Source organism: Malaclemys terrapin, chromosome 7 (assembly GCF_027887155.1).
Source record: "Malaclemys terrapin pileata isolate rMalTer1 chromosome 7, rMalTer1.hap1, whole genome shotgun sequence".
NCBI classification, from domain to species: domain Eukaryota; kingdom Metazoa; phylum Chordata; order Testudines; family Emydidae; genus Malaclemys; species Malaclemys terrapin.
This window is the reverse complement of record NC_071511.1, coordinates 59,978,590-59,999,693: the sequence shown is the minus strand read 5'-3', so window position 1 is coordinate 59,999,693 and position 21,104 is coordinate 59,978,590. Positions and strand designations below refer to the sequence as shown.

Genomic DNA, 21,104 nt, shown 5'->3' with positions numbered 1-21,104 from the left:
CAGATTTCTGTGGAGCTGGGAAACACACTTCTCTTTTCAGGTCACTTTATTTCTTTCATGCCAGGTCCACTCTTCAGTCTTCCTCTAAGTGACTCAAGTTTGTTGCTGCCTGCATGGCCCCTTGGGCTGCTGCTGTTGTCCTCTTTCTTCTGTCTTTCAAATCAGTGCTGCTGCTCCCAGAGAATTCAAATTCCCGCCCATCTCGGGCCTGAGCAGTAGCAGGGCTTTGAAGATCAAGAGTCACGCACGTCCACACTTGGAGCTTGTTAGAGAGAGAAAAATAATTGTTCTACAGGGGAATTTAGATTTTAATACTGTTACCTTTTTTGGGGGGGCGGTCAGATTCGTAATTGGAATCCAATAATCGCACAATGAAACACTTTGCAAGGGAAAAGAAAGAGGGAGCGTGAAGTGGATGGGCAGGGCAAGCTATTATTTATTTACTGTTTATATTACAGTAGCACCTCAGAGCCCCCAGTCATGGACTGGCCCCAACTGCGCTAGGTGCTGTCCATACATAGTAGGGTTACCATTAGTCTGGATTTACCCGGACATGTCCTCCTTTTTGTGCTAAAAATAGCGTCCGGGGGGAATTTGTAAAGCACTCAAAATGTCCGGGATTTCCCCCCTCCCCCGGCAGAGCAGAGCTGGGAGGGCTGCAGGGAAGTCACGGGCTGGACTCCGGAGCAGCTGTAGAGGAGCTCCGCCCTGCATTCTGAGCCGGCAGCTCTCCCCTGCAGCCCGGCTCCGGCAGCACTGTGCAGGGCCAGGGACCGGGTTTTGTGTTGTGCTGGGGAGCGCAGCCACGTGTCCGGCTCGCACAGAGCCCAACACCATGTTCTGAGCAGCAGGGTAAGGGGGCCAGGGGGCAGGAGAAGGGGCAGGGAGGTTCTGGAGGGGGCAGTCAAGAAACGGCGGGGGGGTCGGGAATTCGGGGGGGGGGGCTTTTTGGGGGGAGTGGAGAAAGTTTTGGGCAGTCAGGGTACAGGTAGGGGGTAGGGTCCTGGGGGGCAGTTGGGGGGGGTCTTAGGAGGGGGCAGTTAGGGGACAATGCACAGGGAGTCTTAGGTAGGGGGTGGGGTTCTGGAGGGCAGTTAGGAGCAGGGGTCCCAGGAGGGGGCAGTCAGGGGACAAGGAGCTGGGGGGGTGGGGGGTTGGGAGTTCTGGGGGGGGCTGTCAGGGGGCAGGAGTGGGGAGAGGGATCGGAGCAGTCAGGGGACAGGGAGCAGAGGGGTTTAGATGGGTTGGGAGTTCTGGGGGGGGGGGGGCTGTCAGGGGGTGGGGAGTGGTTGGATGGGGCGTGGGAGTCCCAGGGGTCTGTCTGGGGGTGGGGGTGTGGATAAGGGTTGGGGCAGTCAGGGGACGAAAGGCAGGGAGGCTTAGATAGGGGGTGGAGTCCTGGGGGGCAGTTAGGGGCAGGGGTTCCAGGAGGGGGCAGTCAGGGGACAAGGAACGGGGGGAGGGTTGGGGGTTCTGGGGGGGCGGGAAGTGGGAGGGGCGGGGCTAGGGCGGGGCTCCTCCCGTCCTCTTTTTTGCTTGCTGAAATATGGTAACCCTAATACATAGCACAAAAAGCTTCTCTGCCCCATACAGCTGACAATATAAGTATAAAACAATAGTGAAGGAAAGATAAAAAAGCTATTGTGCTTCTCTGGATAGGAGTGGGAGACCTAGGGTTGCCTCAGCTGGTCCCACCCCTTTTGGCCGCTGAAGGAGTAAAGGGTAGCGCTCGGCAGGGCTTTCGCAGCCTACAGTTAATTTTGAGAGTTCAAAAATTTTCCATTTATGCGGCAGGATGAAACTGGCGCTTTCTTGTGCAAAATGAGGGAGCAAGCTGCTCCCTACTATAGCCAATAGCCTGGAGGCCAGGGACTCACCTGTAATGTAGAAGAGCCAGGTTCATGTCCCTGCTTTGTTGGGTGTGTGTAGAAAGAGAGCTGGGATCTTTAGAATATGAATGAATCATTTTAACAACTTTCTAAATTGCTTCTTCCCAGTTTTCAGGGCCAGAATTTATCATTCTGTCCAGTGAACCACCAGTGACCTTACAACTGCCTGGATCCATTGTGGTAAATATGAATGTTTGGAATTTTGGCCTAATCTGGAGTCTGTGGCATTTTAAAGACTAACAGATTTATTTGGGCATAAGCTTTCGTGGGTAAAAACCTCACTTCTTCGGATGCACAGAGTGAAAGTTACAGATGCAGGCATTATATACTGACACATGGAGAGCAGGGAGTTACTTTGCAAGTGGAGAACCAGTGTTGACAGGGCCAATTCAATCAGGGTGGATGTAGTCCACTCCCAATAATAGATGAGGCGGTGTCAATTCCAGGAGAGGAAAAGCTGCTTCTGTAATGAGCCAGCCACTCCCAGTCCCTATTCAAGCCCAGATTAATGGTGTTGAATTTGCAAATGAATTTTAGTTCTCCTGGTTCTATCTGAAGTCTGTTTCTGAAGATTTTTTGTTCAATGATAGTGACTTTTAAATCTGTAATAGAATGATCAGGGAGATTGAAATGTTCACTTACTGGCTTATGTATGTTACCATTCCTGATGTCCGATTTATGTCCATTTATTCTTTTGCGGAGGGACTGTCCGGTTTGGCCAATGTACATGACAGAGGGGCATTGCTGGCACATGATGGCGTATATAACATTAGTGGATGTGCAGGTGAATGAGCCCTTGATGGTGTGGCTGATGTGGTTGGGTCCTCTGATGGTGTCGCCAGAGTAGATATGGGGACAGAGTAGGCAACGAGGTTTGCTACAGGGATTGGTTCCTGGGTTGGTGTTTCTGTGGTGTGTAGTTGCTGGTGAGTATTTGCTTCAGGTTGGGGGGTTGTCTGTAAGCGAGGACTGGCCTGCCTCCCAAGGTCTGTGAGAGTGAGAGATTATTTTCCAGGATAGGTTGTAGATCGTGGATAATGCGCTGGAGAGGTTTGGCTGTATGTGATGGCCAGTGGTGTTCTGTTATTGTCCTTGTTGGGCCTGTCCTTTAGTAGGTGATTTCTGGGTACCCGTCTTGCTCTGTCAATCTGTTTCCTCACTTCCCCAGGTGGGTTTTGTAGTTTTACGAATGCTTGATAAAGATCTTGTAGGTGTTTGTCTCTGACTGAGGGGTTGGAGCAAATTCGGTTGTATCTTAGGGCTTGGCTGTAGACAATGGATCGTGTGATGTGTCTTGGATGGAAGCTGGAGGCATTTAGGTACGTATAGCGGTCAGTAGGTTTCTGGTATAGGGTGATGTTTATGTGACAAAGCTCAGCCACCAGGCGTGCTGTGGCCTCATCAGGGATACTGTTCCTGACAGCTTATAATCCATCCTCATGTGGAATATTGGTGTAAAGTGCTTCTACATCCATGGTGCCAGGATGGTGTTTTCAGGAAGAACACCAATGCAGAGTAGTTTCCTCAGGAAGTCGGTGGTGTCTCGAAGATAGCTGGGAGTGCTGGTAGCGTAGGGTCTGAGGAGAGAGTCCATATAGCCAGATAATCCTGCTGTAAGAGTGCCAGTGCCTGAGATGATGGGGCATCCAGGGTTTCTGGGTTTATGGATCTTGGGTAGCAGATAGAATACCCCTGATCGGAGTTCTGGGGGTGTGTCCATGTAGATTTGTTCCCGCAAAAGAATAAATGGACATAAATCGGACATCAGGAATGGTAACATACATAAGCCAGTAAGTGAACACTTCAATCTCCCTGGTCATTCTATTACAGATTTAAAAGTCACTATCATTGAACAAAAAAACTTCAAAGAGAAACAGCAGAACTAAAATTCATTTGCAAATTCAACACCATTAATCTGGGCTTGAATAGGGACTGGGAGTGGCTGGCTCATTACAGAAGCAGCTTTTCCTCTCCTGGAATTGACACCTCCTCATCTATTATTGGGAGTGGACTACATCCACCCTGATTGAATTGGCCCTGTCAACACTGGTTCTCCACTTGCAAAGTAACTCCCTGCTCTCCATGTGTCAATATATAATGCCTGCATCTGTAACTTTCACTCCGTGCATCCGAAGAAGTGAGGTTTTTACCCACGAAAGCTTATGCCCAAATAAATCTGTTAGTCTTTAAGGTGCCACCAGACTCCTTGTTGTTTTTGTAGATACAGACTAACACGGCTACCCCCTGATACTTGGCCTAATCTGGTGACTCTTAGATTAAATCTCCATGCTACCCTGTAAGACCTGCCTTTAATTCCCAGGCCGGTATTCCCCATGATGGGAGTCCTGCAGAGGTAGCATACTGAGACCCTAAAGACTGGTGAGCACCTCACATTGCTATGTTGTGATCCCTGTTGCTGCGATCAAGTGAAACTGATTCATAGATTCTAGAACTGGAAGGGACATCGAGAGGTCATCGAGTCCAGTCCCCTGCCCTCATGGCAGGACCAAATACTGTCTAGACCATCCCGGATAGACATTTATCTAATCTACTCTTAAATATCTCCAGAGATGGAGATTCCACAACCTCCCTGGGCAATTTATTCCAGTGTTTAACCACCCTGACAGATAGGAACTTTTTCCTAATGTCCAACCTAAACCTCCCTTGCTGCAGTTTAAGCCCATTGCTTCTTGTTCTATCCTTAGAGGCTAAGGTGAACAAGTTTTCTTCCTCCTCCTCATGACACCCTTTTAGATACCTGAAAACTGCTATCATGTCCCCTCTCAGTCTTCTCTTTTCCAAACTATACAAACCTAATTCTTTCAGCCTTCCTTCATAGGTCATGTTCTCAAGACCTTTAATCATTCTTGTTGCTCTTCTCTGCACCCTCTCCAATTTCTCCACATCTTTCTTGAAATGCGGTGCCCAGAACTGGACACAATACTCCAGTTGAGGCCTAACCAGCGCAGAGTAGAGCGGAAGAATGACTTCTCATGTCTTGCTCACAACACACCTGTTAATGCATCCCAGAATCATGTTTGCTTTTTTTGCAACAGCATCACACTGTTGACTCATATTTAGCTTGTGTTCCAGTGGGGGAGGGATAGCTCAGTGGTTTGAGCATTGGCCTGCTAAACCCAGGGTTGTGAGTTCAGTACCTGAGGGGGCCACTTAGGGATCTGGGGCAAAATCAGTACTTGGTCCTGCTAGTGAAGGTAGGGGGCTGGACTCAATGACCTTTCAGGGTCCCTTCCAGTTCTGTGAGATAGGTATATCTCCATATATAACCCCTAGATTCCTTTCTGCCGTACTCCTTCCTAGACAGTCTCTTCCTATTCTGTGTGTGTGAAACTCATTGTTTCATTTTTTATATGACTCCTTTTTATTTTTTAGATCATGCAAGATCTCGTGGTTAAGCCAAGGAGGTTTTTTGCCACATTTCCTATCTTTCCTACTCAGCGGAATAGCTTGCTTTTGGGTCCTTAATAGTGTCCCTTTGAAAAACTGCCAACTCTCCTCAGTTGTTTTTCCCCTCAGTTTTGATTCGCATGGGACCTTACCTATCAGCTCTCTGAGCTTACCAAAATCCGCCTTCCTGAAATCCATTGTCTCTATTTTGCTGTACTCCCTTCTAGCCTTCCTTAGAATTGTGAACTCCATGATTTCATGATCACTTTCACCCAAGCTGCCTTCTACTTTCAAATTCTCAACGAGTTCCTTCCTATTTGTTAAAATCAAATCTAGAACAACTTCCCCCCAGTAGCTTTTTCAACCTTTTGAAATAAGTTGTCTGCAACGCAGTCCAAGATGGAGCCTCATAATCAAGCCTCAGTTAGGGAAGGTCATTTTGATGCAAAACTTTGGGGAGGAGGATAGATGTCCTCTGAGATTACACAGCACATCATGTACACTATGCTGCCTATGCTAAAGCAGTGAACACCTGTAGTGTATTTCTCAGACAAAAAACTTCATTAAGCTGGAGCTAAGGCTGAGAGCACATAGCAGGAATGTTGTGGTAAAAATCCTGACAGGAATATCAGTGTTATGAAATAAACAAGTACTGGAAACCCAGGAGCTAAGATCCAACTTGAAAGAACCCCAGACACTGTCTGGAAATGGTTGTTTGTTTGCCTGGGGACTCCATACATTTTTGAAAAGTTTGAATGCTTGTGACATGACTAGGCAGCAGCAGTCCTTGCAACTGATTCCCTTCGGTTGGGCCATGGGACCAGGAGACCCAGAGACCAGGAGTCCGGCAGGTGTTTCTGCATGAACACGGCACTCATTCTCCCCTCTCCGGTTTGTGTTTTCAGACTAAAAAAGGGAAATCCTATTTGTCTCAAAGGGACCTCAGTGTGATTCTGCTCAGCGGGCAGTGCCTCGAGGTGAAATGTGACATCAAGTCGAAGGCGAGAGATGTCTTCAATACGGTCGTGGCCTACGCAAACCTGGTGGAACATTTCTACTTCGGCTTAGCTTACCTGAAAGGTACATGGCCATGTCTAGTGGCTGCACAGTGGCTCGTGACTATAGGAGTCATGCTAGTCTGTACTGATTAATGTGAGTGGAACCCTTTGACATCCTCAGGTGGAAGGCATTTTAGAAGTTCAGTTTCAAACAGGATTAAGCCCCTCTGGTGTAAACCGTGTCCACAGCAGGAGTGTGCACCAGTGCAGCTACGTGATCTCAGTGTAGATAAGGCCTTAGACCCAGACTTATCCTGAGGTAGGGCAGAGCCATGTTGTCCCATCAGGAGTTCCAGGAAGCTCTGTGCTTCAGGTGGGCCACATGCCTCCAAAAGCTTCCTTGTACAGAGGGGGAGTGTAATCTCAGCTACTCCCCTTAAAGTGCCCACCCCTGGCCCTTTGGAGTGGCTAGCACCCACAGAGCACTGATAGGGAGCAGTCCTTGCATGCACAGCATGAAGATTGTGTGAAGTGTCAGGATCGTTTTATGCCCTCCCCACCTCTTGAGTGTCAACAAAGGGCCAGCCCCATCAAACATCTGGCTAGCTGTACAGGGAGTTATCCTGGGTATTTCCAGGGTGGAATAAGCCATCAATAACCATCGTGGAGGGCAGCTGTGGTCTGTGACTCTCTGAGCCCTTCCTGGTGATCTGCTGAAGGAAGGGAGGGGTGCAAGGGGTGGATGAAAAGCACCAGAATTCTGCTGTATCGAATGGTCTCCTTCTGCTTCGCTCATCATGCAACCTCAACTTCTCATTTCAGGTAAAGAGTTTTTCTTTTTGGACGATGAGACCAAACTCTACAAAGTGGCCCCAGAGGGCTGGAATGACCAACCCAAGAAGAAAACCTTCATTATTAACTTCACGCTCTTTCTGAGGATAAAATTCTTTGTCAACCACTTTAACGTCATCCAGTAAGTGCCAGGGTTCTGTCGGCAGCCAAAGAGGAAGGTGGCATTTAATATTGGGGTTCGAAGCTCTTGTGACATTCCCAGTCTCTCTTGTTTTCCAGACATGGTCTGACAAGGCATCAGTTTTACCTGCAGCTTCGTAAAGATATTCTGGAGGAGCGGCTGTACTGCAATGACGAGACCTCCCTGCAGTTAGGTGCTTTAGCCTTGCAGGCAGAACTTGGAAATTATGCTCCTGAGGTACGGTAAATAATACACCTCTTCTTAGAGGTGTCCGCCATCAGCCTGTGCGGCTTTCCCCATCACTTACAGTTAAGATGAAAGTTAAATGGCACCTTGATTTCAGTTCTGCTGGCATTTCTCAGTAGAGTGAGTGAACCCGAAAGGATTCACGTTTCAGGTTCAGATTAGTTGTCCCTAAAGTTTGCCTGAGTATGCAGCACTCCTGAATCTGCCAAGCTTGGCTGGAAATCTTGGAGACTGGTCCTTCTTGGGAGATTCCTGGTACTTCTTGCTTGCATGGTAAGGCCAGAAATCCTAGAAGATCTCCAGAGTAATTCCAGCCATGGATGCAACTCAGAAGTGCAGAGGGGTTTGCAGAGATGGAAAAAATAAGGAAGAGATTGAAATTGAACATTTCAGCCCCTTCTAAGAGTTGCCATTTGGGCTGGGTTGTAGGAAGAGGCAAAGGTACAGGGTTGTCAGTGCAGATATTTCTGAACCAGCTATCCAATCCCTGGGTATAATAAATGATGTTTTTTCCATATACAAAGAGCAGCTGTTTAAGTCCAGGGCCAGATCTCCAGCTGGTGTGACTCCATCACCTGAAATGGAAGTACATTGATTCATACCAGCCGAGGATCTGGCTCTCAGTCTCTGTTGTTGTTTTCCTTAATCTAATCTAAAAGGTCAAGAAAGAACAGAAGTAAAGTACCCATGATAGGGAGCTCACTGGGAGTGTTGTCCTCTGTAACAGCTGCAGTAACTCTGAGAACAGAATGGCTGCTGTCTCTGGCCACAAGCAGTTTTAGAATTTAAAGGTGCAGTACACAGAGAACAGAGTCACTACATGTTGCCATGTACACTGGACAATACAGATAGAGTTTCCAGACTACGGTGTAGGCTATATTCTGCATTGTCTTGTGCAGTTGTCTTGGGGAAGGAAAGGGGGAAGAAGGGCTGTTGGCCTCCCTTCCACCCTCTCCCAAGAACACCTGCACAGGACCCAGACAGAATGGGGCTAGTTTTCTGAAAGCACGTTGGGGGCCAGCTGACAGAACTAATGGTGCTCCAAGAGCAATGGAAGCCAGAGCCTCTCCCCTCATGAACCAGTTAGTACTCAGAGGCCGGCATACAGAGGGAGAGATGCTGCACACTTATGCGGTGGATGTGAGAAGCTGTGCTCCTCACACTCCTCTGAGGCAGTCTCCTTGCATCTGCCCGCTATGGCTCTGCATCCCATCCCTCCCAGCACGCCTCCAGCAGCAAAAGCCAGAATGGGGCCCCACGCCAAGTGTGATGTTGCACGCTGGAGTTTGCTGCATCCTCCCTTGGACAGCTCTTCCGCTTTTGTGTGAACTGTATTTTCAGCCCTATCTACAGCGCCTTGGGAACTAACCTTTTCCCCTTTCGTTTCTCCATTTCCCTCCCGCAGATGCATGGGAAGAACTATTTTCGCGTTGAAGACTACGTTCCCGCGAGCCGGATAGAGAAAATGACCCTGGCGTACATACAGCGAGAACTTGCCAAGCTGCACCGCATGAACCACTCCCTCTTTGAAGATGAAGCCGAGCTGGAATTTTTAAGGGTATCCTCCAATGCGTCCAACTTTATTTATTTATTTTGCAGTAGAAGGGCCCTGTCTCTTTTTCCTTGGGGTGTCGTTTCCCTGTCGCTGGTCTGATATGACATCAGAAAGGTGGCAGAACATGTGTGCAGGCTGAGAGTACGTATCGGCAGGTTAGGGATAGAAGTCCTTTCAAAGACATTGGAGTTAGCAAAGCAACCATGGAAAAACCAGGACATTCAGAGTTATGGATAAACAGACAAGACACCTAAAGGCTGATTGCGGTTACTCTATTGCTATGCACTCCTACTTTTCTCCTGCCTTAAGTGCGAGTGACAGGGGAAGAGGGGGCAGAGAGGAGCGAGCTGCGGGTACCTGTATCCATCACATGCTGGTTTCTCCCATCTCCTATACAATTTTTCATCTCCGAGCTTTCCCATTGTGACCAGAAAGCTTTCACTGTGGTAGTGCTAGGGAATGCTACTCTCCAGAGTGGCTGCATTTGCCAGTTGATTTTCCAATCACACACTCTCCTGATAGCAGGATCCTCTCTTTGGGAAAATTTTAGTTGCTCTGGGGTCCATTCCTGCAACCCTCTCCCCATTACTGCAGTGGATGAACTCTCTGTTCGACCTGGTATTTAGCTGTGACACTCTGGGTACCGTTTCCAGACCTGGAGAAGAGCCCCTGTGTAGCTCGAAAGCTTGTCTCTCATATCAACAGAAGTTGGTCCAATAAAAGTTATTACCTGACCTACCTTGTCTCTCTGATATCCTGGGACAAACGTGGCTACAACACCACCGTTGGTCTAGGTGTGAGTTATTTGTGTGTGTGATTTTTACCTTGTCTTTTCCCTCCCCTTACATCTGAAATATCTGGGATCAAAGTTTCTCTGAACATTGCCATTTTGCAGCAGTGACACATGCCTTTATTTATATAATCAGTTCAGCTGAGTTGCTGCTTAATTGTGTTAGTTTATTGTCTAACACTGTCACTGGAATTGATTAGATGGGCTGATTTCTCTCTCTCTCTTCTGCCATTCAATTTCATGTGGAACGTAGGGCCTTCACTGCTGCCTTCCATCTTTGCAGGTCTCCTACTGCAGTCTGTGTCGTCTTATGTCATTTTGATAGCTTTCAATTCTGCTTCTACTGTGCCTTTTCATGTTATCCTTGGTCTACCTGGTCCCCTCTTGCCCTGAGAGTTCCAGTCCAACACGTCTCGTTATGTTATTCGGTCTTTCCTCCATGTATGTTCAAGCCATCTCAATTTTCGTTCCATAATTTCCTGTATTATCAGTTTCTGTTTCATCATCCTCCAGAGTTCTTCATTTGTGAATTCTTTCTGGCCATCTGATACTGAGGATTTATCTGAGGCAGCTGATTATGAGAACTCGTAGTATAGATAGCAAAATCTTAATAAGTCTCCAAGTTTCTGCACAATATCATAAGACCGATTTTTAAAATGGTGTTAAATCTTCAAAGTTTAGTTTGGAGGGCAAGATTTCTGTTTCTCCAGGTCAGCTTTAGAGTTACAAAGGCACGTCTGGGTTTCGCTGTTTCGGCTTTATGTCTTCGTTTGTTCCACCTGTTGTACTTACAGTGTTGCCAAGATACGTGAATTAACAGGCCTCTTCTCCATTAGCTGCAGAAAGTATTCCTGGTGTTTCATGTTGTTTGTTGATTCTCATGGTATTAGTTTTCTTGGTGGTAATTAATGACCATCCCATCATGCATAGAAAATCCAGTGAAGAAAAATAGCTTTGTTAGTCTGTGTTTCAATGACGATGTCTGTATAAAGTGTCACCAACATGCCATACACTCGGTGAGAAAATTAGTGCATAAAGCAAGGACATGCAAATTCTTCCTCCAAATATGAAACGGGATTTAAAGACTAAGGCCAAGATTTAGCTATTGGTTTTGAAGGCCTCAGATTTTGTGTGCCCAGTTTGACTCACCGTAAACAGTCCTGATTCTCAAAGGACAGACGCTGAGCACGTTCTGAAAACCAGGCCCCTTTAAAGTGACTCGTGTTGGTCTCCCAAAATATTTTGAGAAACTTGGGCTAAGAGGCTGGATTGGCCTGCCGGAGAATGGACTAGACCACAAGTTCTCAGCCTTCCTTTGGCCTACAACTCACAAAATGGATGAAAAATCACCCTGTGGCTTGCCATATTCCGCCAGCCCTTTGCAAGGGATTGTAAGATTTGAGTCACAGGATAATTGTTGAACATGTTGTGGCAGGGTGAGGAGGTGTAGAGATGTTGGGGTGAGGGGTTGTAGAATAAGGGGACAATTGGATGCTTCTCCTACTCTACTCCAGCCTACATACTCAGCTCCGGGGCAGGGACAGTGCTGGTCCCCCCAGCTGCAGTGGCTGGCTCTTTGAAGCACTACTCCCGCTCCCCTGGAGCTGAGCCTTGTGCAGGAAGGGCATGGGGCTGAACAACTGCTCTGGAATTCGGTGGAGTCCTGGTGGGAACCAAATTCCCCTCCCCAAAGCTGCTGTCAGGCTTGGCCTGCACTTTAATTAAAATTTAGCGAGCCCTGGAGCTGAGGTGAGTCAGTAGCTTGTAATGTATATTTAAAAAAAGAAAGAAGAACCATGGGGCAGTAGTTCCAAGTGAGATTATTGAAGGCAGAGAGCTGTTCTTTCCTTGATGCTAAGATTTCCAGAGGTTTTTTACAATACATAAAGCAAATTCCACTATCACATAGTGCCGGGGCAGCCTTGACTCCTGATATCAATCTCTTAGCAGTTTTAGCACTATCGGTGTGTTTACTGCATTTTGTATTGTTTTGGTCTGATCATGGGAACAAAGGCCCAGAGAAGAAGGTGGAAAGGAACAAAACTGAATGTTCGTGGAGCAGCATTAACCCCGGAGCAGACTTCTACTCAGGAATCTGCACAGTGTCTAAGTAGTAGTGATACTGAGTGCATGCATCCATTGTAATTGTCAGAGCACTGTACAGACAAGTAACGAGTCCTCACAGCCTCCCCTGTGAGGTAGGAGGGGAAGGGTATGGCCATTTTACAGATGGGAAATTGAGGCAGGGAGAGGTGACCTGACATCCCCTAGATCAAATGGTGAGTCAGTGAGAGAGCTGGGATGAGAATTTTGAATGGGTTTCCAAAGCTTAAAGAGAGTGGGAGCACGCAAGGGAGCCACTGCTCCCCATCTCGCTTCCACATCGTCTGCCTTGGTTCCCCCTGGGTTTGCTCCTTTCTGCTCACGTCCTGGGATCGCAGCACTGGGCTCTGTGTGATATTTAGCATTCATTGCACATAACGCTGAGTAAGTGCACCCCTCTCCCTCTCTGCAAAGGTGACTCAGCAACTCCCAGAGTATGGGGTGCTGTTCCATCGGGTGTCCCAAGAGAAGAAGGCAGCCGGAGGGGACACCGTCCTGGGAATCTGTGCCAAGGGCATCATTGTGTACGAGATGAAAAACCACACCAGAATTGCCAGTTTAAGATTTCAATGGAGGGAAATGGAGAGGATTTCAGCTCACGTGAGTGTGATCCCACTGATCCCCTACCCCTCCACTCTGGGTTACTCCCCCTCCATCTGTTCCTTTGGTAAATACAAACATCTACTTCAGAGCCAGGCTCAGAATCATTATGCACAAGACATGCCCATTTTTGACCCAGTTCAAAAAACATTGGGAGCCAGCTGTGGGGTTCTGAGCATCCTAATGCTCAGTGATGGTTGGATCTTGAGTTCTGACCCACTGCTAGGGGCTGATGTTCACGCCCTGTAAGACTGCATTACCTAGACCTGGGGAACATTTTTTCATGCAAAACCTTTTTTGGACAAAAATGCATATTGAGGTCAACCAAAACAGTTCACAAATTTGAGTTGATTTCAGTCGGGAGGGAGGGAAAGTTTTTTGGGGGGAAAATGTCAGAATTTTTTGTTTTGGAATTTCCCCCAGTTTTCATAGATTCCAAGGCCAAATCTTGGAGAAACACATCCTATAAAACCATGTGAAAATGTGTTAATGCCCCCCACCCCCAGAAATGAAACAAAATATTTCATTTGATCCCACATTAATTTTTTTCTTTTTTTACTTTTTTAATTTGGCCACCAAACTGAACAATCAGCTATTCACATGGCTCTAGCATAGCCCTCAGCGTGGGCCATAGCAGAGGGATTCTATCAGACAGCTGGTAGCCTGCTGCTCTAACCCATATCCATTTCTCTCTCCCCTCTCCTCTCTACCTTTCCCTTTTTTTGACCCTTCTGCTACTATATTGGGCCACTGTGGCAATTGTCCCTTCCTCTCTCAGATCCTTCTCTCTGTCCGTCCCTCTCCCCTCCCCCGCCTCTCTATATGCTGATGTGCTATGAACAGTGTTGTGGGACTGCAATACCACCCCCCACCCTGCCATGGCATTCTGACATTAGAAGTGTATCAGCCAATCACCACACAGCCATCCACTCCCTTCCCACCATTAGCCTGCTTGCCCCTTTAATGCATTTGCAGTCTGCAGTCCGACTGGCTAAAATGTCATCATTCTTAGGTCCAAGTTTTCTCATGCCTACTGATCCTGCTGCCACTGAAGTCCATGTCAGAAGTCCCACTGATTTCAATGGATGTCAGGATAGGACCCAAATGCAAATGAGTGACACCCCACTCACCCATATCAGAGTTGTGGAAGGAGTTCATTGCACTTACAGAGCATACACCCAGGCCAGATATATGCCTGGACAAACTAATATGATTCTATCGGGAAGCTTTGCATTCCCCTGGGTAATGTCCTGGGTGGAATATATAGTGAAAGGTGCATTTTTATTTCCTTTAGAGAAGAAAGTTCATGATCGAAAGCAACTTCAGTGGCAAAAAACATATGTTCGTCACCGACACGGCAAAGACTTGTAAATATATACTGGACCTCTGCTCTGCCCAGCACAAATTTAATGCTCAGATGCATTCCAGGCAGCTTCAGCAAGCTTCGTCTGGTGAGTGTAATAGATACTGTCTGTCACACGGGGAATAGGCAAGGGCAGATTTGGTAAGGAATGGAGGAAGCTCAAGGAGAGGAGAGATGCCAGCTGGGTAGGCACTGAGCTGGGAATCAGAAGATCTGGGTTTGCCATTTGGCTCCACCACAAACTTCCCATGGGCCTTGTGCAATCAGTTCATCTCACTCTGACTCAATTGTCCCTCTGTAATGTTTCCTGATCTCACAGGGGTTGGGGGCTCTGAGGCTGAATTAACATCTGAGAGGTGCTCTGGTGACGTGTGCCATAAAACTAGGTTAGTATGAAATAAGCTTTATTATACTTAGCTGCAGGAACCCTGCTGGGAATTTTAAGGACAACAGATCAGATCTAGCCCTGGTACAAGCAGAGACATGTTCCATTGCAGTCAATGGCTGTTGTGCCTACTTGTGCAAGGGCTGAATTTAGTCCATTAGGAATTTTTTGCCTGAGTGAGGACCAAAAGTGAGGTTTACTTGGTCCTGTTTCAGCGCAGGGGGCTGGACCTGATGACTTCTCAGGTCCCTTCCTGCCTGACATTTCTATGATGTTATATAGCACTCTGCATCCACAGTTCTCAAAGTATTCTGCAAAGGTGGGTAAATGTAATATATGGGGAAACTGAGGCAGAGACGAGAGGGAAATAACTTGGCCAAGGTTTCACTACCTCTATTGATTTCAGTGGATCTACACCGATTCACAGCTGAGGATCTGGCCCACTGACTTCAATGGAGTTATGCCAGTTTCTGCAAGCTCCAGATTTGGCCCTGTGAGTCAGTGGCAGAGCTAGGAACCCTGACTCTCATACGAGTTTGCTAGCCATTAGGTCAGACTGCCCCCCTCTCGAGTGGAAGTGTTGCATGCTGGGCAATGAGGTTATATCATGGGCTCAGAATGGTTAATCAGTTTATTTCCAAAATTCTTTCATAGGAGACAAAGTTCTTGTTGAACAACTTAATTAACAGGAAATCACTCTGCAGAGCTGTTAGAAAGAAGCAGAAAGGAGGCTTATGTCTAGGTCCCTACAAAATTCTCAGCCATGAAAAATGCATCACGGACTGAAATCTGATCTCCCCTGTGAAATTTGGTCTTTTGTGCGCTTTTACCCTATACGATGCAGATTTCAAGGGGGGAGAGGGGGAGGAGACCAGTGTTTCTCAAATTGGGGATCCTGACCCAAAAAGGAGTTGCAGGGGGATCAGAAGGTTATTTTAGGGGTGTTGTGATATTGCCATCCTTACTTCTGCACAGCCTTCACAGCCGGGTGGCTGGAGAGCGGCGGCTATTGGCAGCACTTCGCCAGCAGCAGCACAGAAGTAAGGGTAGCAGTGCCGCTACCCCCCCGACAATATCCTTGTGACCCCCCCCACACACAACTCCTTTTTGCGTCAGGACCCCTACAATTACAACACTGTGAAATTTCAGATCTAAATAGCTGAAATCATGAAATTTATATTTTTAAAATCCTATGACTGTGAAATTGACCAAAATGGACCCTGAATTTGGTAGGGCCCTACTTATGTCCATGGAACCCCCTGTGTCTTAAGGTTCCTTTTATTTCTGATTTAATGCCAGGAAGCTGTGATCTGCAATGTACAAATGAGACCTGAGATTGAACCATCAGGCTTGTTGAGCAGCAATATTCTGTAATGAAAATGATTACATTCAAGATATGAGGGAGCAAAATTAATTAGGAGGCAGGAAAATTATAATGCAAGCCCTGATTACAAGCATTTCAAATCACAGACTGTTCAGTCTTTTGCAAGCGATTAGCCCGATGGGCTGGGGCAGTGGATCCTGAGTGCAGAGTTAGCTTTTCCTTATGGGTCCTCCTGGATGGATTGGTTCTTTGAAGCAGGCAGCAGTGACCCTTGTTCAGAATTAGACCCTCTTTGCAACCCAGCGCAGGTCTTTCCCCAGCAAGGCAGAATCCCTTCCCTGCGAGTGGCTAGGAGAGCTCTCCTTTTACTGCTGTCTGGCTCAGATGCATCCGCCACATTTTCTGCAGATCTTAATGCAGCTCCCGGACTCAGCCATCACTATGGCAACTCTCAGGCTTTGCTGCGAAGATGGACAGTTAACCCTTTCAACACCTCTTAACAAATGCCTCTGATCAAACCCACTGAGGAAACGGGCAGCTTAGGTGTAATGAAACTAAAAAGCAACATTCCAGAGAGCTACAAAAATGTCTAGTAGTGAGAGGCACTGGAGATCAGGGTCAAACAGGGGAGGGAGTGGGGAATGTGCAGCCATATTGATTTCCAGCCCTCCAACTTGCAACTCGCATCGTCATGGCAGCAGGGTTTCTGTTGTACTTTTAGGTGTGTCCTTAACTATCAGCTGCCCCCAAGTCCACTTTAAGGAGTATTCCAGCCCATTGAGAGGGAACCTGAATAAATTAATATTGACTCCGTCAGCTTTAAATTATATCCAGACTTTCCTTGGGCCTGGAGGCAGGGATGTAAATAGATTAATAGAATTCCCATGGCAGAAGGGACCACTGGGACCATCTAGTCTGATCTCCTGCCTATCACAGGCCAGAGAATTGCCCCACAACAATTCCTAGCGCAGAGCTTTTAGGAAAAAATATCCAGTCTTGATTTAATAATTGCCAGTGATGGAGAATCCACTGCAATCCTTGGTAAGTTGTTCCAATGGTTAATTAACCTCACTGTTAAAAATTGACACCTGATTTCCAGTCTGAATTTGCCTAACTTCAGCTTCCAGCCATTGGAGTGTTTCAGACCTTTCTCTGTTAAACTGAAGAGCTCATTATCCAATGGTTGTTCCCGATGTAGATACTTAGACTGTGATCAAGTCACCCCTTAACCATCTCTTTATTAAGCTAGAGTTCCTTCAGTCTATAATAAGGAATGTTTTCTAATCTTTCAGTCATTCTTATGACTCTTCTCTGACCCCTCTCCAGTGCTGCAGATCCCAAATCTGACTATCAATAAGGAATTGGTGGTTTCACTTAGAGGTGCAAAGTTAGATGTCGTTCACTGCCACCAAAATAATCCCTTCCTCACTAGTACAGAGTGTGCAGGGCTGAGGACCAGCTCCCTGATCCCTCTCTGATGTCGTGGGAGCATGTCTCCTCAGATACACATGTGTTGGGCTGGTGGCCCATGACACAGGTGAGCATCAGCTGATCATAGCTGCTCCAGACCTCTGCAGACAGAACCTTCCAGTTCCATTGACAGATTTTTTAAATGTCTGTTTCAGAGATGCATTCAGGTTTAATGGGGCTGCACACTGCATCTTCCTTAGTGGAGACTGAATTTGCAGCTAAGTTCACATGAATGAAAGCCAAATCCAAATGAAAAACACAATACCTCCTGTGATATAATAGAAAATGCTTGAAAACCCTTTCTCACACTCCAGCCTCTCGATAGTTTTAGGAATATCAGAACAACTATATATAATGTCAGGCTTTTTGTAAGGCTGGTATGTTGAAAAGGCTAGACAGAAAGCAGTTCTGAACATAAAAGGCTGGAAGAAAGTCAGTAGATTGATCATTTTCTCATTTGCCCTTCTCCCTCAGAGGACAGCAAGTTTATGGAAATAGTCAAATCAAATTCTGCTTATGCAACTCAGAACGAACATCTTGCCCTGATTCAGAGACTGTCCTGCTCAGAAAATGTGTTGTATGGGGCCAGCCTGGAGCATATGTCTGCTGGGATGATGAGCAAGTCTTGCGATAACCTCAGTGTGGAAACCAACAATGGGATTGGGGACAAAAGCAATCTAGGCAGGTGAGTTTAAATTGGCCTTTTCCTCTGAATGGGTCTAAAAGCAGATGTTGGTCAACAACTGGGCTTGTGATTATTACCTAAAACCTTTGTCTGACAGGGTGTCAGATTCTAGGACCCTGCATGGAGGTGCAGTGTTACTTTTGCTGATTTACTCTGATGTCAGACCGGGAGGGTCCTATTAGCTCCAATCTTGGAGCATATAAAGGTTTGAAAATCTCTGAGCCAGAGCGGACTAGGGGCAGACACAGAAGAGGTCCTGTAGTGAGAAACCCTAGAAAGCAGCCAAATTTAGGAGAAAACTTAGGTTTATATTATATTGTTAATTAAGTTAATAAAGGCAAAGAGAGAGATCTCGTGTGTGCATACTCTATATGGAGCACGGTGGGAACTCTGCCTGGACTTGTGTGGTTAAAGTTACTTGGCCTTTTCTGTAGTGTCATACAACCCCACTTCACAATATGCTTCCACCAAAGTGCATCCTCTCCCTTCAGATGTTAACTTGTGAGGCATTCCACCTACAGTGACCACCCACCACTTTGCTTCTCTGCTGTCCTCTTCTCTACCAATTTGTACTATGGGCAGGGGACTTATTTGTTTAGCACCAGTTTCCTGCTCTACACCACATGGTCTAGTCAGAGCTAGCCTGTACCCTTAGTTAATATTTGTATTGTGTTCACGCCCAAAGGCCGCACCCCTCAGGATAGGTTCTCTATATTGGGTTAGGTGCTGTACATACACAGAGGAAGACAAAGAGCAAACAATCTAACAAGTAAGAACTTGAGTCAGAACTGGTGTCACGTTCGTTTCCAGACACAAAGAGCAACCCATTTATTTTTGGACTGAATGCCATTAATTTTGGATTAAGGGAAGCAATGAAGAAAAGAAAGAACAAAAGTGAAGTCTTCATGAGAAAGCACAGTGTGTGTGTCTCCTCTGTGACAGGTAGCATTTGGCCTGAATGCACAAGGGCAGGGTGTTTAGTCTGAAGAAGAGAAGGTGGAGTGGGGACATAACAGTCTTCAAATACGTAAAATGTTGTTACAAAGAGGAACGTGATAAATTGTTCTCCTGATCCACTGAGGACAGGACAAGAAGCAATGAGCTTAAATTGCAGCAAGGGAGGTTTAGTTTGGACCTTAGGGAAAACTTCTTAACTGTCAGGTAGTTAAGCTCTGAAACAAAATACCTAGGGAGGTTGTGGAATCTCTGTCATTAGAGGTTTTTAAGAACAGGTCAGAGAAATACCTGTCAGGGATGGTCTAGAATGATAATACTTAGACCTGGTTCAGTGCCGGGGACTCAGTCCCTTCCCGTCCTTCTATGATTCTATGTTTAAAGGTGCAGTACACAGAAAACAGAATGAGAGCATCTCCTTTCATTGACATTACTACATGCACCAATGTGTGGGTGGTTGCTGTAGCTGCACAGGGCTCCTGAGGCCTTTAAGAGATTTGAATGCCATCTGAAGTGCTATGAAGTAGAACAAAGCCTCAGAAGAGAGAGGATCACTATAGAGTCCCCCCACTCCAGGGTACTAGAGTCCCACTAGACAAGCTGGCCATATGCCGTTTCAGGCAGTCTTCCATTCTGACTACAGGTCCAGTACCACTTTCCCAGTGGTTGGTAGGGGTACCCAGCCCTGCCTGCTACTAAGGGTTCCAGCCCAGGGACCATATGTGTAGCAATCCAGGCCTGCTCAGTCTCAGAACCTGTTGCTGTTTCCCCAGACCCCTTCTACCCCACCTATCTATCTCCTTGCCTATCTCTGGGAGCGTCCTCTGCTCCCCTTCTTGGCCTTTCACTGGACTCCCCAGTCCAGGGCAGGAACCCAGCGTTTACTCTCCCCCTGGATCTTCTCCTTGTCCCTGGCCAGCTCCCTTTCCCTCTAGGGAGTGACTGCAGCCCTCCTTCCTGCTTTCACTTCCTGGCTTTACACTCCTAGCCCAGCTCCTTCCCGAGTTGGGCTTTACCTGCCATTCATGCTTAACAATTCCTGGTTCCCCTCCAGGTGCAGCGTCCATGGTTAACTGGCTCCTTCGGGCCGACATTAACCCGCTCAGGGCTTGTGTGTGGTAGGCACCCCATAGCAGTCCTTTAATGAACGGTTGAGTAGTGGATATCAATTGAAAGCTAATGCGAGCCAGACTAAGCCCAGCCTTCTCTGATAAGGAGATCTAGTGGCCTGAGCATATGTACGGATCCAGGAATTTCTCTGTTCCCATCTTGGCTCTGACCTGCTTTGGAAAGTTTTTTGAAGATGGAGAGTGCTGTTGTTGATTTGTTACATTAATGTCAGTCTCCTTTGTTGCCCCTAGCTCCCACTCTGGATTGTCCCAGTCAGAAGTACACATTAGTTTGAATGAAAAACGACGGAGTCATGACTATCTCTCTATCCATTCAACACCAAATACAGCCAGCAGTGAGTATGCTAGTCTGTGACGCACTCAGAGTGCAGCAGTGATCTGAAAAGGAAACATAACAACTGGCACCATGGGGCTCCAGGTTCATCATGTCTCAATGATGGCAGATCAGATGTACTCACTTTACAATGTAAAAGATTGTTGTTCTCACGCTCAGGCCTGCAAACTAACCCTGGGCGCAGCGACTCAAGCTGGGTTCTTTATTCCCCCTGCATTGACACTAGTAATAAGGGCCCGGCAGGCTATTCCTCCAGTGATGCCCCATTGTCTTCAGTGAGGTTGCTTAGTTGTATCTAAATGCCTGACATGAAGCAGCGCAGGTGTCAGTAAGGGCGGAATTTGGCTTTCCAATGGAAATATAATAACAATTCTGTAGTTGATGCCTGAGGTGGCAGAGAACACAGCTCCTCCTCCTATGCCTGTGCTGGCACTGCAGGAGTTAAAAGCCATAGAAACCGATGTTAGGCACTGAAGTCAACAACTCTGACTCTCAGACACGCCGGGGGTGATCTGATGAAGATGTCATTTTTACACAGACCCTTTTCAGAGCAGAGCCACATTTTCAATGTCCACATTGCAGTAAGTGACATGGTATGACCCCAACCAAAAAGCCATCGCCACAACTGGTGCTATTTGGATCCTATAACAGCACCTGCCTCCTCAGCCAGCAGGAAGGGCATGGAGATGAAGGCCCCGATTTGAGAAAGCGCTTTGGCGTTGCTGCACTCGGCATGGCAATGCCTAACTGATTTAGGAGCCGAAATCTCATTTTCAACAAGGATGGCAGCCAAAATCCCATTGATAGTCGATGGTACTTCGGCTGCTAAATCTGCTAGGTGTTGCAATGCTGAGCGCAGCAAAAGCTAAATGCCTTTTATGATCCCAGGCCTTAGGC

At 47.0% G+C, this 21,104-nt stretch overlaps 1 protein-coding gene across 1 annotated transcript in view; it reads left to right on the top strand.

Annotated features, from left to right (window-relative positions):
- FRMPD2 (FERM and PDZ domain containing 2) overlaps positions 1-21,104 on the top strand; it is a 132,082-nt gene that overhangs the window by 18,806 nt on the left and 92,172 nt on the right. The window contains exons 9-17 of the mRNA XM_054033323.1: positions 1,998-2,069; positions 6,203-6,377; positions 7,118-7,268; positions 7,367-7,505; positions 8,920-9,072; positions 12,377-12,562; positions 13,857-14,013; positions 17,579-17,789; positions 20,105-20,208. Coding sequence (XP_053889298.1) covers positions 1,998-2,069; positions 6,203-6,377; positions 7,118-7,268; positions 7,367-7,505; positions 8,920-9,072; positions 12,377-12,562; positions 13,857-14,013; positions 17,579-17,789; positions 20,105-20,208 — 1,348 coding nt within the window. The remainder of the gene's footprint in view (positions 1-1,997; positions 2,070-6,202; positions 6,378-7,117; positions 7,269-7,366; positions 7,506-8,919; positions 9,073-12,376; positions 12,563-13,856; positions 14,014-17,578; positions 17,790-20,104; positions 20,209-21,104) is intronic.